The sequence below is a fragment of the Tenebrio molitor genome, chromosome 9 (genome assembly GCF_963966145.1).
Source record: "Tenebrio molitor chromosome 9, icTenMoli1.1, whole genome shotgun sequence".
Taxonomy (NCBI): Eukaryota; Metazoa; Arthropoda; class Insecta; order Coleoptera; family Tenebrionidae; genus Tenebrio; species Tenebrio molitor.
Window position 1 is genome coordinate 12760830 of NC_091054.1, and position 14304 is coordinate 12775133.

Sequence of the window (14304 nt, forward strand, 5' to 3'; positions counted from 1 at the left end):
AATTTAAAACGAACCTAATACTACTCAACAGCTGACAAGGCTTGCTTGTTTGTGAATGTGTTTATTAATTCTTGATTTGAATATTCATTTACGAATATACATATTTACACAATAAATTGTTATTAATAGTTTGGATAAAGTAGTTAATTTTTATAAACCAGAAATTCATGTATGTACATTATGAGCACGTGTCGGGCCTGTTAAGAAATTTGGCAACATATTCAGCTGGCACTTTCCTGAAAACAACTCAACATTAGCATTTCAAGCGAATACCACTTTTTATCGGGACATACCTTACACACAATGTCCATTATTACCACAAAAACGGTAATTTATGAGCAATAAATCAAAGGATGTACCACACTTTTGAAAGGAGAATCCATGGACTTTACAGAAAAGTTACTAGGTGATGGTGATAATTTGAATATATTTAGATACTTTATTTATCACATTTCGAAGACGTTTTGACCTTTTGGTCCTATTCATCTGGAAGACATAATGATGATTTATTTCCAAAAAAGGTTTTACCACTTTATCGTATTCCAAAATTGTCATTGAAATTTGAATGTGACTCAGAACATCACAAAGAACTTCAAAAGACGTAAATTTTACAGAAGTGATTATTATAGCTCGTAAAGCAAAAAATAGTAACGGTGGCAACGTACAGGGTGTAATAAATAATCAATTGGTTTCAATGTAACGGTGCATTCCCAAGAATTTAACACATTTTTGGCAGCGACAGGGTTAGATTTATGAATTTTTAGTATCTTTAGGTTGTTTATTAACACTTAATAAAGATCAGCAATAAATTGTAATTAGTTGATGCATTTCTTAGTTGTTAACTAAACGCCAATAATTTAGATAGATGTTTAGATAACGCTGAGAAGAGAAAAATATGACTACATGGAAATCAAAATTTTAAATGAAAATAAATGAAAAATAAAATAAAATAAAAAACTTTAAAGAACAGAATTTTGTTGATGGATTAGTGAACTGTTAAGCAAAATAAAGAAAAAAAAATTGAAACGTTATTTCAGAATTATTAATGAGTGGATGTTGTCATCCGAAGAATTAAATTGATAGTATTTCTCAGTATGACCATCCCACACTTAACAATTAAGAGGGTTAGATTTATGAATGTGGAATTGGCAAGAAACTGTTAGATGGTAATTATTAGAAATTCGTGTACCATGTTGTGACAATATTTTTTATGAACGTGAGTCATGCAATCAAAATCGTAAATTACTTTTTGTGAATAAGTGTGAAAATGAATTTTGAAAAAATAGCACAGGTCATCGAAGGTTACAAATGAACGTTTTATCAAGAGGAATGATTAAGTGTCTTTGGAAATATAAATTTTGTTGCAGCGAATACGATTTGAAAAAATGACATGAGGTAATTTTGTGAAGCAAGGTTGGTTTCAATGTAGGAGAGAAAAAGAAAGAGATTGAGTCAAATTACAGATAATAGTGGAAACCACAAATGATTCGTTGTAGTTTTATTGCGTAGTACACTTATATTGTTTTTGTGATTTGGTAGATCCAGAAACGGTGAGTTGTTTGAATAATGCTTCGACGATAATAGATTTTGCATAAAATCTCGCATCTGTAATTCAGTTCAGGATGTGGTAAAATGTGAAATGGCCGAGTTTTCGAGAATAAAAAATTATTCTAAACGCCAACTTGCTTTTAACGTATTGTGATTAAAAATGTAACAAAGACGAACTGGATGGAGCAATATTTTTAAAACGGCATTAGAATTAAATTTATTAATTTCTCAAATATTGAATCCAATAGGATTCCTTTTACTGGACTGTTAGTTATTGGAATCCAGTTTAGACCAAGAAGAATATATTGAAAGATGTTCCCTGCAGTGAACCTCACCGATTGTCATAATTGCATAAATCACTGACAAAATTCAAAGACTGTTAGCTGAGCCTCGATTAACAGTGAGCGAAAGGTCATGAAGATCTTTGAGTATTTCGTATCTTCACTAAGGATTTACAGGACTTGACGTAATAGGATGCAATAATTGTCACAAAATTAGAACAAATGACCATTGAGGTAAATGGTCATTTCAACTGACACCAAGTATCGGGTGTTCATTTAAATTTCCCCTCAAAATTGACCTTGAAGAGTCGATTGTGAACGCACCACTCGTCAGTCTGCAGAGTAATAACACAAACAACGCAAAAAGTGAGGTTAGAGCTGATCTGTGATCCGTAATACGTAATCGACTCTTCAACGCTTACTTTGAGGATACATTTAAATGAACACCTGATAGTATTAAATATATTGCGCTTGCGCAAATGTGTCGACAGTGTCAACTTGAGGGCTTCTGCACAATTCAAAAATTGCGGCGATATTTACCGAAGCCTTGCAGTTGCGTTTCTCCCTCTACGCTTTCTCCAAACTCTATCTGAACGTAAATGGTCATTTACTCTAAGTGGCTTTATAAATGACCATCAAGAAAATGATTCGCTGACACATAGCAAAATAAATTCGTAATTTATGCTTAATGATCATTAAACCCGTAGTGCGTTACGTGTAATGTTTTTTTTTAGTCCTTAAACTGACAAATCAATAAAGCAAAAATGGTTTTATCAAAGCTATATTTATTATCTAATATTTCGTAGGAAACTCATTGGTCATTGTATTACTATTTTATTATTCCAGCTATGATTATCACAATGGATACTATTTAGGTAAACTCCATTTCTGAGTTCGATGCCGGTAAGTCGTAAACCAGGGTAAATCAGTAATAATCACTACTTAACACCAGCAGAAGCAACTTTCTTTTGTTGGAAAGATAGTTGCGCTCGGCTCACGTTAACAAACTGGCCATCCTTGTTCTGAAAGCTGCGTGCGGCTGTATGAGTGAGAAAACATGATGTTTGGAAGATGCCAGGTAAGGGATAGTAGTTTAGAGCAGGAAATACAAACATTTACGCCTTCCCGTCTTGAACTGTTTTGGACCCACTGAAATCTGTGAGCGCTGCGGTCGTCTTATGACTTAGCGGCATCGAGCTCAGAAACAGAATATAGCAAGTAAAGCTTCTTTATTTTTATTTTTTTTTCCTGTGGAGAGGCACACTCGAACAGTAGACAGAATCAAGGGAATTACTAGAAGAACTTAATGAGAAGCACTTTACCTAGAACTATTCTCGCGAGCAAAAGTGCACTTAGTACATCTCTAAGGACGCACTTAGGACCAATTTAGCTGATTATTGGAATATAGAAACTTACTCTGCATGGCAGTTCACTACAGCTGGCCACAATATCAGCCTCACACCGGCCTACACTTTACGAATCCGTTACTCTACCCAGTTCCTTCATTGTTATTGGTCTTGATGTTTAAATAGTTTAAATAATAATTAATAATAGTGACTTGTTGACTAATCACGTGGTAGCCATTCATATAACCATACAGATGACCTGTCACATACGGTAATTTATTGATTCTCAAAACAATAGGGAATGTTTCAGTTTCTTTTGCAATACAGTATGGTCTAAAACTTTTTTTTTATTCAGTAGTTTCCTCTAACAACCAGAACAGCATTAAACCTCTGAAGCGTGCAGGACATCAGATTATTAAGAATGTTCAGAAAAATTTTCCTCATTCTTCGTTGGCAATATTAACTGCTCGAAATGACCATGGTGGCACCTGTCGAGCTGTAACCTGTCGAGCATTCCAGATATGTTCAATTGGATTGCACTCTGGCAAATATGCAGGCCATTCCATTTGGTCGATACATTTTAAATAAGTAAAGCCATTGGTGCACAAAATTTCCACAATGTGGTCAAGCATTATCATCCAAAAAAAATTAAGTGCTGACTCATTGCTGTTGCATACGATAACAATGTGGTACTTTTACCTTTTACGTGAAAAGTAAAAATCTAGTTCTATCGCGCGTTCAAATGAAATCCTGAGCTGGGAAGGCGTTGGAAACCGTCAATTGTTGTGCTTTTTTAAAGCGTAGATTAATTGGAGCATGTTGACAGTTAACCTAAAATTTAGAGCCTGAAAAATCTTTCTTTTTTTCTTTCTTTGCAATGTTTTACATTAAAAATAGAATAACTTAACGATTCCTATTCTCGAAGCAAATATCACAAGGGCACCCTTTGCTGAAAACAAACATGTTTAATTATGTTCCGATTAAACATAAACAAATGTCATCGTGTCAAACGGCGGGAAATTCAAACTTTACACTGTTCTAAATAGTTTACTTTTATATATACTGTGGTCGTTCTCGAAAAATTATGGATTATCTCTTACTCCACGTTAACGGATTATCAAGTCAGATCGTATGCTAAAGCTCAACAGGTCACTAAAAAGTGCCTGAAGTCTTCGAGCTTCAATCTTAGTTGCCTCTTATAAAGCTTTAACAAATTTAGACCTCAGCAACCAGTAAAACAGATGTGAGCTTCTCAGTCAAAATGAGCTTTTGTTGATTGCATTTTACGGCTTGTTAATTTCTTTTCTTTTGGTAGCAGAGGGTTAATGAGAGACTCGAATAAATTCAGATTGCATGTTTTATTAATAATATAATTACATTTAAAAAAAGTACAAATATACAGATTAAATATCATTGCATTACACCAAATTTACAATACACACCATTTCGTTGGTCCCAATATGTACAATTCATTGTAAAAATTGACTAAATGGCCGCTTTGAGCGTACACAATTTTCGTAATAACTAAAAAAAAAATAAAAGAAAACGAGCTTGGTAACCATTGTTGACTAAAATAATAATCTAATTAAAAAAATATTTCGTTACAATAAATTTATGGCTTATAGTTTGAACTCATCGCAAAGTCTTCATTAAAATTGTACAAAAACAAACAAACAAAAAAAAATAATTTACAGATCCGTCGTCTACACTAGGATTATATCTACATAGAAGGTAACTAACACGCAATTGCACTTAAATAATTAAATTCTCTATATAGGAACACAACAATATTAAAAAATTGCAGTTTGGAGAGAAATAGGAGAACATACATTAGTTTCAACTTATTCTTAGGTTAGGTCGAGTGCAGTTACATTAGTTGGGTGCACACTTAAGAGAATATGTCTGCTAAAATAATTATAGTAACAAAATAGTTAAAAAAGGAACAAATTGTTGTTAAATACTGATTCAAATCTACGGAGAGATCACTACTTAATCACTAAATTTTCTTGTGTCTGGGAGCCCGCGCGACCGTTGCAACACTCGCCAAATTTAGAACGAACTTTTACAGAGGAAGTAAAACCACAAAAAGCGCAATAATAAAGATAAATCTGGCCGACCATCCACGTAACACATGCTGTCCATGTATAGTCCGCGTCGGAGTAGGCGTTGAATGTAATAGCCGTGTTTCCTTATGGGCGCATTTGCATCACAAAACAAACTGTAGCACGGACGAGAGTCGGCGGATCATCGACGACGCCGCAACGTTTCGTCCGCCGTCGATCCTCGTCACGATAGCGCACCGCCATCTACAAATTACGCCGTGTATCTCCCCGGTTCGGATTGTAAGTAGCGTAGGAACAGGTTACGGACCGTGGAATCTGATAGATCTTAAATAAAAGTTATTTAATCCGGTCTGGGCTTATCGCTCGCCGAGATCGCATTCTGCATTCGCCTACGAAGATTGATCTCGGTAGGCATGTGTTATCTGACATTTGCGCATCGGAGGCCCATCCCTCGCAGGAATGTGTAATTTTAAACGGTGGGCCTCGGCGGACGAGTTCAAGGATTCGGTATGTGTATTGACAACGCCTAGCTCTAAATGTCAGTGCAGTGAAAAATGGAAAGAAAAACAGAGATTTGCACCGGTTACAGATAAATTAACTGAACGCCCGTAGTCTGCGCTGACCTTTAGGACCAGAAGTAAATGTCACGACGTGTGGCGGCGGCTTTAATTTACCCATCAAAAATTTTGTTTTCCTAGTTTCGGCGCTTATATTACGTCTTTATTAACATACGCGAGATTCTTCCTTGATTTATTTTTTACAGATTAGCAGAATTATGACCACTTCGATCGAAATTTCTTCGAGATTATCTCATAATCCGAATTATATAGTCGCTTGGCAAACCGGTTCCACAAAGGTGAGACAATAGCTCACAGGTTCCAAAAGTGAAGCAATAAATTAATTAAAATTCAATTAGAAAATAAAGAGAACAAGATAAATTGCTCGTAAAAATGTGAGGCCGCGAGAGATAGTGACGAAACAAATGTTGACAGAAGATGGAGAAAAAGAGGAAAAGATCAAGATAAGCAAATTAACTGAGTCATTTTTTTGCAAAATGTTACTTAATTGTAATTTTGTACTTTCAAATGGTCGCTTCCGTATGTAATAACTTATGTTCAAATTTTTGCCCGAAATTTTATATTTGAAAAATGGTAAATATTCATCGAAACTTCTGGACTGAAATGTTAATGACTGTGTTTATTTATTAAATCATTAATTAAATAAAAATGCCAGCTGATACAAAAAGTGTTATAAATTCAATACATTATTACAGTGTTCGTATTTCGGCATTCCGTTAAATTCTTTCACAGCTTGTCTGGGCTTGCTACCGGCTCAGATGTTATCTTTTTTGTGTTACTCGATATGCAGAAGAGTGATAAAAAAATGTGAAACCATCGAAGAAATGGAAAAAAATGGTACGGCAGTAGAGCGCAATTTGGGCCTATTAGCATGCTGGTCAGCAGATCCGTAACTCGGAGATGTTAACGGTAGATTAGAAGGCAAAATCGGGAAGAGAGATGTACCCATTAAGCAGAGCAAACAAGGAATAACGAGAGGGAACAAATGGAAGATTAAATATTAATTCCGCGATAAGGTCGGAGTTAATCTGCGTGAAATAGCTACAACGCATTATGTTAATTTCGGAGTTAACATAGCCATTGTGAAGATTTATGGAGTCGGAGTACAAAGCACGGCGTGGAACTGGAGAAAAAGTCGTTTAAATTTGACAGTCGAAAAAATCAAGTCCAATTTCTCGACGCTGCTCCGATAAAAGTGAAACTGTCGTTCTATTAATTAATCGAAAATATTTACAAAAATATAATTTATAGCGAAGAAAGTCGCTCTGCGAAGAAAGTGTTCGATCTCTAACCGTCGAAAAACAATGAAACCGACGGTCTGAAGACGACCAGGGGCGTGGCGTCGGAGATCAGCATAAATTAACGGCGCGCCTCCGGCAAAAGACGTACACCTCACGCGGACGCGAAAATTAATTTCGACTCGGATAAAAACTGAAAAAACGCATTAATTTCGACGAAATTCCTACAACGTCCAAGGACTACTGTGTTGAAATTTTATTAGTCATGCAGTGGCGTGCGCTCGCATTTTTCCTCTTGCCCAAGCGATTGTTTTTTTCTTAATGAATAAATCAAAGTGGTCGTGCGTGCGGCCGATGACGAAATCGCTGAGGTTAGATCTAATCTGGGTTTGCTAAAGCGATCTGTTTTGTGCATTACTCAATTTTTCCGTCGGATTAACGAGGCCGTGGTGTCATTAGAGATGAGCGAATTCGGTGGTAAAAAATAAGAAAGTAGATTAGTGTGCGTATTGACAGGTCGCCCAGATAATAAATAAGAAGATGGAGGAAGAAACATGACAGTGATAAAAGATGTGCTGAAGTAAAAGTGTGAAGGGATAAGTTTGGGACTTTCACCGAAGAGGATGAAAAGTGTCAAAAATTAATTGAAACAGGAAACATAAATCAAGGCGGTCCGTTAGCGAAGTTGATGGAAATTATAGCATCATTACGAGAAGAGGCACGGTTGGGATTGTTTCAGGTGAAAAAATATTGTGAAGCATTGCGCCTAGCTGAAACTGAAAATTTATGGCCGACTGAAAAAATGCAAATTTATGTGATTATTGGCCCAGAATTTTCTAATTAATTGAGTGGGCAACAATAATTTATTTCAGCAATTTGTAGCTTTCCTAAAAATGAGCAATAAACCAATACGTCCAGTTGTTAGGTCATTAATTTCAAATTATCCAGTTCAAGTGTTTATATTTGGAGAAAATGTGAAATTTATGAAAATGAAACAGTATTAAGAAAAGATAAGAGAAGCAAGTGTAAGGAAAAGTGGACGAAATAACTGTTAAAGAAGTGATGTTAGTAAGAAAGTGAGAGAGAAATATAAAAATCTGGTAAGTAGAAGTAGAAGTTAATTTAGAAAAGTTCATTAAACAAGTGAAGAGTAAAAGATGGAAAAAGCATTCCAGTTCCTGATAGTGAAGTTTTAAGTTTTTATTTTGTGGTCGGCATTATGAAGAAGAAACCTGAAAAATAAATGTAGAAGAAAAGAGTGTGAAGTTTTGCAAACAAGCGAATAATAATGTTATGCGAGAAAAATGTGTTTCAAAAAGAAGAAAAAAGATATAATTGAAAGACAGAATAAGAAAAAGACAAAATCAAAACCGACAAAAGCATTCTAGAGTTTGTTCATTCATCAAATTCTGTTTTAAATATAGGTTTAAACCGAGCACCGTGGATGCGCGTGAAGCGCGCCTGGTTTAAGTTCGGGAGGTTCTGGGTTCAAACCCCTGGCCGGACTGTAGTTGCATAGGAGCTTTTTTTCAGAGATTTTCCTCGTTTAGCGAATGCTCTTATAGTGATATCACATCCTCTGAAAGCACTAGACTTTAAGTGTCCCACCCGCGGGAGACCCATCTTAACGAGGGGTCTCTACCGAGGGTCGGACCGGGCTTAATGGGCGACCGTTATTAAGAGGAAGTCACACATTAGTCCCGAAAAGCCTTCAAGAAATAACAGAGTCCAGTGTTTTTTTAATACAGGTTTGCTATCTGAACATTTTTTTGAAAATACCTAAATAGTTTCAAGTAAAAGACAAGAGAGGAAATAAAATGAAATAAAGTTATAAAGTAAGCCGTAATTTGTGTAGGAATAGCATGAAAATTAAGAGATTATTAAAAGGTAAAACTGTAATAATATTTTAAATATAAAAAAATAGTGTTGTAAGGAAAAGAATGGGAGAACGAGCTTTAACAGGAAATGAAGAGATAAAAGAAAAAAAGAAAGAAAAAAAGAAAGAAAGAGGAAAAGTGTAGATTTAAGTTAATTTGATTTTGTAGTTTATGTAGAAATTTGAATTAAAAGCTGAATACATTTTTCTAGAATTTTTTTAATGGTATGCTATATTGTAAATACAAAACAGAACAGAACAAATAAGAAAAGAAGGTGCAGTAGAAGAAAGAGGGAAATTATCAGAAATAAATGTAAAAGAGATAAACTACACAAATACTACAAACACATATAAATGAAAATGGAGACTAATAATAATTTGAGATTGTTAAAAGTAAAATGTTAATGAGAAAAAAGGATACTACCAATAAAATTAATCCCGTACTAACCCGTACTGTCCATAGAAACGCAATTATTTTTTTGGAAAATGGTGTTTTTTGCTGAACAGTTTGGCGTTGTAATTTTTGGCTTAAAAAACGCGTGAAAAATGTCTCCGAAAAGGAATAAACGAAAATGGATAGCTCGGTCGATTAGTCATTCTTAGCGCTCGAGATGCCCTCGAAGAAATTTGTAGTCAAAGAAGCCAACAAAAGCCATAATTAATGGTCACATCCAGTCGGCGTGTGTAATCCGTCGTAGAATTTTTATGGTAATCGCGATGAAGAATGATGTTGCGGTAAAATAGGCTTCGAACACATTAGCGATAACGACAGGCAAATGAATGATAGCATTGTGCAAAAACAACATCGGCAATAATTAAATTTAGTACGAATACGTCGAGATGAATTTTTGCACCGCGACGACACCGAAAGGTTAAACAAATAATAAATTGTCAGTCCATGTTTGTTGATGTGTCATTAGCGGCGCAGTTCTCGCCAATTACAGCCTTGATGATATGTTGGGTACGCAGCAGCAACAGATAATAAGCAGATGCGGCCATTAAAATCTCCATAGCCGAGCCTCATTATCGCTTCTTTTCGCACTTGTGACGATTGAAATTAGAATCGGTACCGTTCTCTGCATCGGTAATTTATTGGACCGGTCGCTCTTTCAGGACGGATTTATCTGCGGACGATCTCGAGGAGCGTATCGTTTACGGAGTCAGTTAAAGAGGTGCCTTCGGGCCTCGACGCTGTTAGTTCCACCCACTTCCTCGCCGAGAAACTGAACTAGTTTGAATTTTATTTTACTCCCAGGTACTAATCTCGAGATGACCTCATGGAAAATGCAGGAGCAGATGGTCAAAGCGCTCGACAAAAAACGACACTAGTGCAGAAAATAAACGAATAGTTGTCAAGAAGAAGAAGGCAGTGAGAATAGTGAGAAGAGGGAAAAATAAACAAGCAGATAGAGAAGAAAAGCAAAAAGAAAAATTGTGAAGGTTTGTTGGTTAGTTTTTGGAGCTTTTAGTGCTTTTTTTTGAGGTGGAGAGATTTTGTGAGGTGTAGCCCATTCGCGATGCATTTCGTAATGGCGGTTACGCCACTGCCGCCGGTCCGAGTGTATTTTTTTGTATCGAAGAAGAACCGTTGAAAACAAAACATGTTTTCGCCCAAAGCCATAAATATAGACATTTATTTGATTAAGGCCATTATCTCGATTCTGAATTGTTGTAGCAACACGAGGAACATGTCCGAGATTATTGTAGATTAGAATCGCTCCAGGGCCGTATTAAAATTATCGTCGTCTCGCTGCGTAACGCTATTTCCATTCCGCGGCAATAATTTCATATTTTCCGTCGATAAATCTCGAATTCGCAAAAACTCGGCGAAAATTTATGGAATTGTGCATTGTGAAGCGTTCCAGACATCCGTTCCCATCCAGATACGCATCTGCCAATAACTCGTCCCATTAACGAAAAAAGTGGATTTTTCAGGAAGCGGGGCCGGCTCGAAATCGCTCGCGACTTTCTTCGCGTTACTCGGAATCAATCAATTAAGAAAAAATCGCGTGATTTACTTTAAAATATTCCTAGACCAGTAATTTGTGTCTCAACTATCACTTTTAATTGCCTACGTTTATGGCTAATTCTGCGTTAAAAGCGCTTTTAATTTCCGTTCTTAATTAACGCGACTGGTTGCAGGCTCTGCATTCCTGATATGGTTGCGGTGTTGGGACATTTCCTGCTCGATTTTTCCAAAATCGAGACCGTCTGCTGCCCGCAGGCAACGCCGCCACGTCTTCCTGATGGCCCGACGAGGAGGAGACGGTCGGGCCGCCGCATGATTGATAATGCGGCCGAGATGGATCGAGACGCACCTCGAGAGTGCGTAAACTCTTCAGTTTTGTGCCGGAGCAAACATTAAGAAGGCTTTATCGACAGTTACAATCTCGTCTTGGTTGAACTGGTAATGGCCGAGCGAATAAATTGGACGCGATTATTTCGAAATTGGAAAACGGAAATGAAAGATACGCTCTGAAATTTGTAGACGATTAAATTAACGTTTTTATTTTCAATTTCTTCCGTTAATTATTGTAATTACTCGGCCGGATAAAAACAAAGATTTCCACGTGCTTTTCAAGTCCGGAGAGTCGCCCGGTCCCGCGGAGCTCCCATCCAAATTAGGATATAAAAGTCCGCATGAAATACGGCATCGTCTTTTGATTTAATTGGTCTCTCTTATAACGCGGAGATTTGTCGGGTAAATTGCGTAATTGATCCGAGAATAAACTCCTCATTAAGTGTGAGCGAGAATGTGAACAACAATTTGGTTTTATAATACGTATAATCACAATCTGAGTCAAGAGCCACCTGCTGAGCTTTCTTCAGGAGTGCCGATCGCCTTACGTGCCATTATTTCGAACGCGATGTCGCTACCATAAATAACATTGACAGCCGGACTAATATTACACCACCGAAATAATGAAACGTAATTGGCACTTGTCTTAATTTAACTGATAAATTGGCCTAACGGAATCCGCTCCGTCGGACCATCCACACTTTCATTTGTACCGAATTTCTAGCAGATCCAGAGACTTTCCTGCCACCTGACACTGTATCACATTTTACCTGCAATCAAGTATTGTTATTGTTACAAATGTCTTCTTCCGCCTTCGCGTTCTCTTCGCTCTTCTCTTGGGCCTTGTCTTCGTCGTCCTTGTCGGAGCTACTCGACGACCTCGAGGAGAAGTTGTCTTTGTCGGAGAAATAGGAGGAATCTCTTTTGGTGTCGTCGGGACTCGTAGCCTTGTCTTGGTTGGTGGATAGGAGTTTGGGGGGCAGGGTCATCGGAAAGTTTGGCATCTGTTTTGGCGGTTGTAGGTGCTGCAGGAGTCTGCCGTCTGTCACTTTGCCCATGAACGACCTGATCTCTTCGAAGTACGACTCTTCGCTCATGTTTCTGGGCGTCATGGTGCGTCTTTGCAGGTTTCGCTCGTCGAGTATCGTGGGACCGTCGGCCTCGTGCTTCTTCAGGTGTCTGTCGAGATTGGTCTGTTGGCCGAAACACCTCTCGCACAGCGGACACTTGAAGGGTTTTTCTTTGTTGTGGATGTTTCTGACGTGCCTCTGCAGGTTGCTCGAGATGCTGAAGGAGCGCTCACAGTACCGACATTTGTACGGCTGCTCTCCGGTGTGAGTCCTTAAGTGTCTTGTCAAGTTGGCCGACCGGGGGAAAACTTTACCACAGAACTTACAACCGTACCGGTCCTTCATTTTACCGCCGGCGGCGTCGAAGACTTTGGGCGTTTGCGGCGTCGCCTGACTCCTCAGCATGTCGAAAGGAACTTGATTCACCGGAGGACTCAACATAGAAGGGCTAAGAAACGGGTACCTCTGAGGATACCCCGGAGGCGAGTTAGGATAAGGCAGGGGCAATCTAGGGACTTTGTCCCCTTGCGCCCGGTACATCGCCTCGAGCATCATCGGATGGATCGGTTGCGGAGGGAACAACATCCCGGGATAACCGGGAATTTGGGGACTGAAAGTTTTTGGTACAGTGTGATTGTTGGGACTGCTTCGCTCGTCCACGATTACATCGTCTTTATCACTATTCACACTAACAGCCGGCGAGATTAGATTCCTGTTCTCGTCTTCCACTTGCCGCCTGATTATCATCAGCGAAAGCTTCTTGTGCTCCACTCGGAGGTCGAGGGGCTGGTCGTCGCCGTCTTGGGGGCCCGGGGGTGGACGCCCCGCCGGCGACATATGCGGACCCGGCGAACGGGTGTTGCGAGACAGGTCGAAAGGCATCTCGTCTCCCGGAGGAACTCGAATGGAGAGGGGGTACACGGCCGCTTGCTTGGGGGAGCTGTGGCCTCCAGAGGCGACCAGCATCTTGCGAGGGGATGAGTCTTTTTCGCGCATCGTTAGGGGTAGTGACAGAGGCAGCGGGGGCAAATACCGAAGCCAGGGAAGGCCCGTGTCTACCACACTCATGGGAATTCGGGAGGTCGATCTGAAATAGAACAAACAGTAAGAAAATGCATGAAGCAAAATATCTTCGACATCGAGGGAACTGTTAGTAGTTTTGTTATGCTGCTGGTGATGAAAACACGTCATTGATGACATGTACGTATAGAATAGAAAACGATATTTGAGAATGACTTACGCAGATCTTTATAACGTACTAATACTTTTATGAGGGTTGGAACGGTTGGGACAGTGCATTGCCATAAACTACTCAAATTATTGAAGGCATTGGTGGGCTGCTGAGGCTTTCCAGAGGGAAGATGCGGGATGGGTAGGTGAAGATAGGTGCGGAAGGATGGTGGTAGGTTACTGAGAGGTTGATACTGACCCAGCATTCGCCTTATCTGTGATATGAAACCTGTGCTCATACCACGATGTGATGGTGTGGGGAAACCTCTGAAAAAAATCTACACCAGTTAGGCGGCACCGGGGTTAGAACCCCGGACCTTCCGAATGCAAAGTGGCGCGCTAGGCGCTTGGCCACAGTGCTCGGTATTATTTACGATAAGTTATAACGCATTGTAAGAGGCAATTGGCTTATTTTATGAGTTCCCAAATCTCGTTTCCTGCTACTGCATCTACCTACTGCTTCGAAACCCCATTGCTCTTATTTAGTTTAATTTTTTGTGTCCATTCATGCGGTTGCGTTAGCGCTGCCGCCGCTCGTAAAAAGTGTCGCAATAGCGCATTCCTTATATAATATTAAGAACAATTAAAGTTTAAGCGCTCGGCTCGCTTTTTTCAGATCTATAACAATATCGTAAAGAACGCCGTAAACGCACATTTGTAGTCCTGCGACGAAACGGCGACTTCGTTAGATTTTTTTTCCACAAAAGTCGACGTAACGCGTAAACTAGATTGCGATCGCTATTCTGCGCAGTCTGCGGAAAAAAGCGCAATTAGA

At 38.9% G+C, this 14304-nt stretch overlaps 1 protein-coding gene across 1 annotated transcript in view; it reads right to left on the bottom strand.

Moving 5' to 3' along the window:
* Window positions 1–4514: 4514 nt before the first annotated feature.
* Window positions 4515–14304, bottom strand: part of LOC138138318 (histone-lysine N-methyltransferase PRDM16-like) — a 60218-nt gene continuing 50428 nt past the window's right edge. Inside the window, exon 2 of the mRNA XM_069058157.1 lies at window positions 4515–13386. Within this exon, the coding sequence (XP_068914258.1) occupies window positions 12006–13367 (1362 nt within the window). The 5' untranslated portion in view covers window positions 13368–13386 and the 3' untranslated portion in view covers window positions 4515–12005. The remainder of the gene's footprint in view (window positions 13387–14304) is intronic.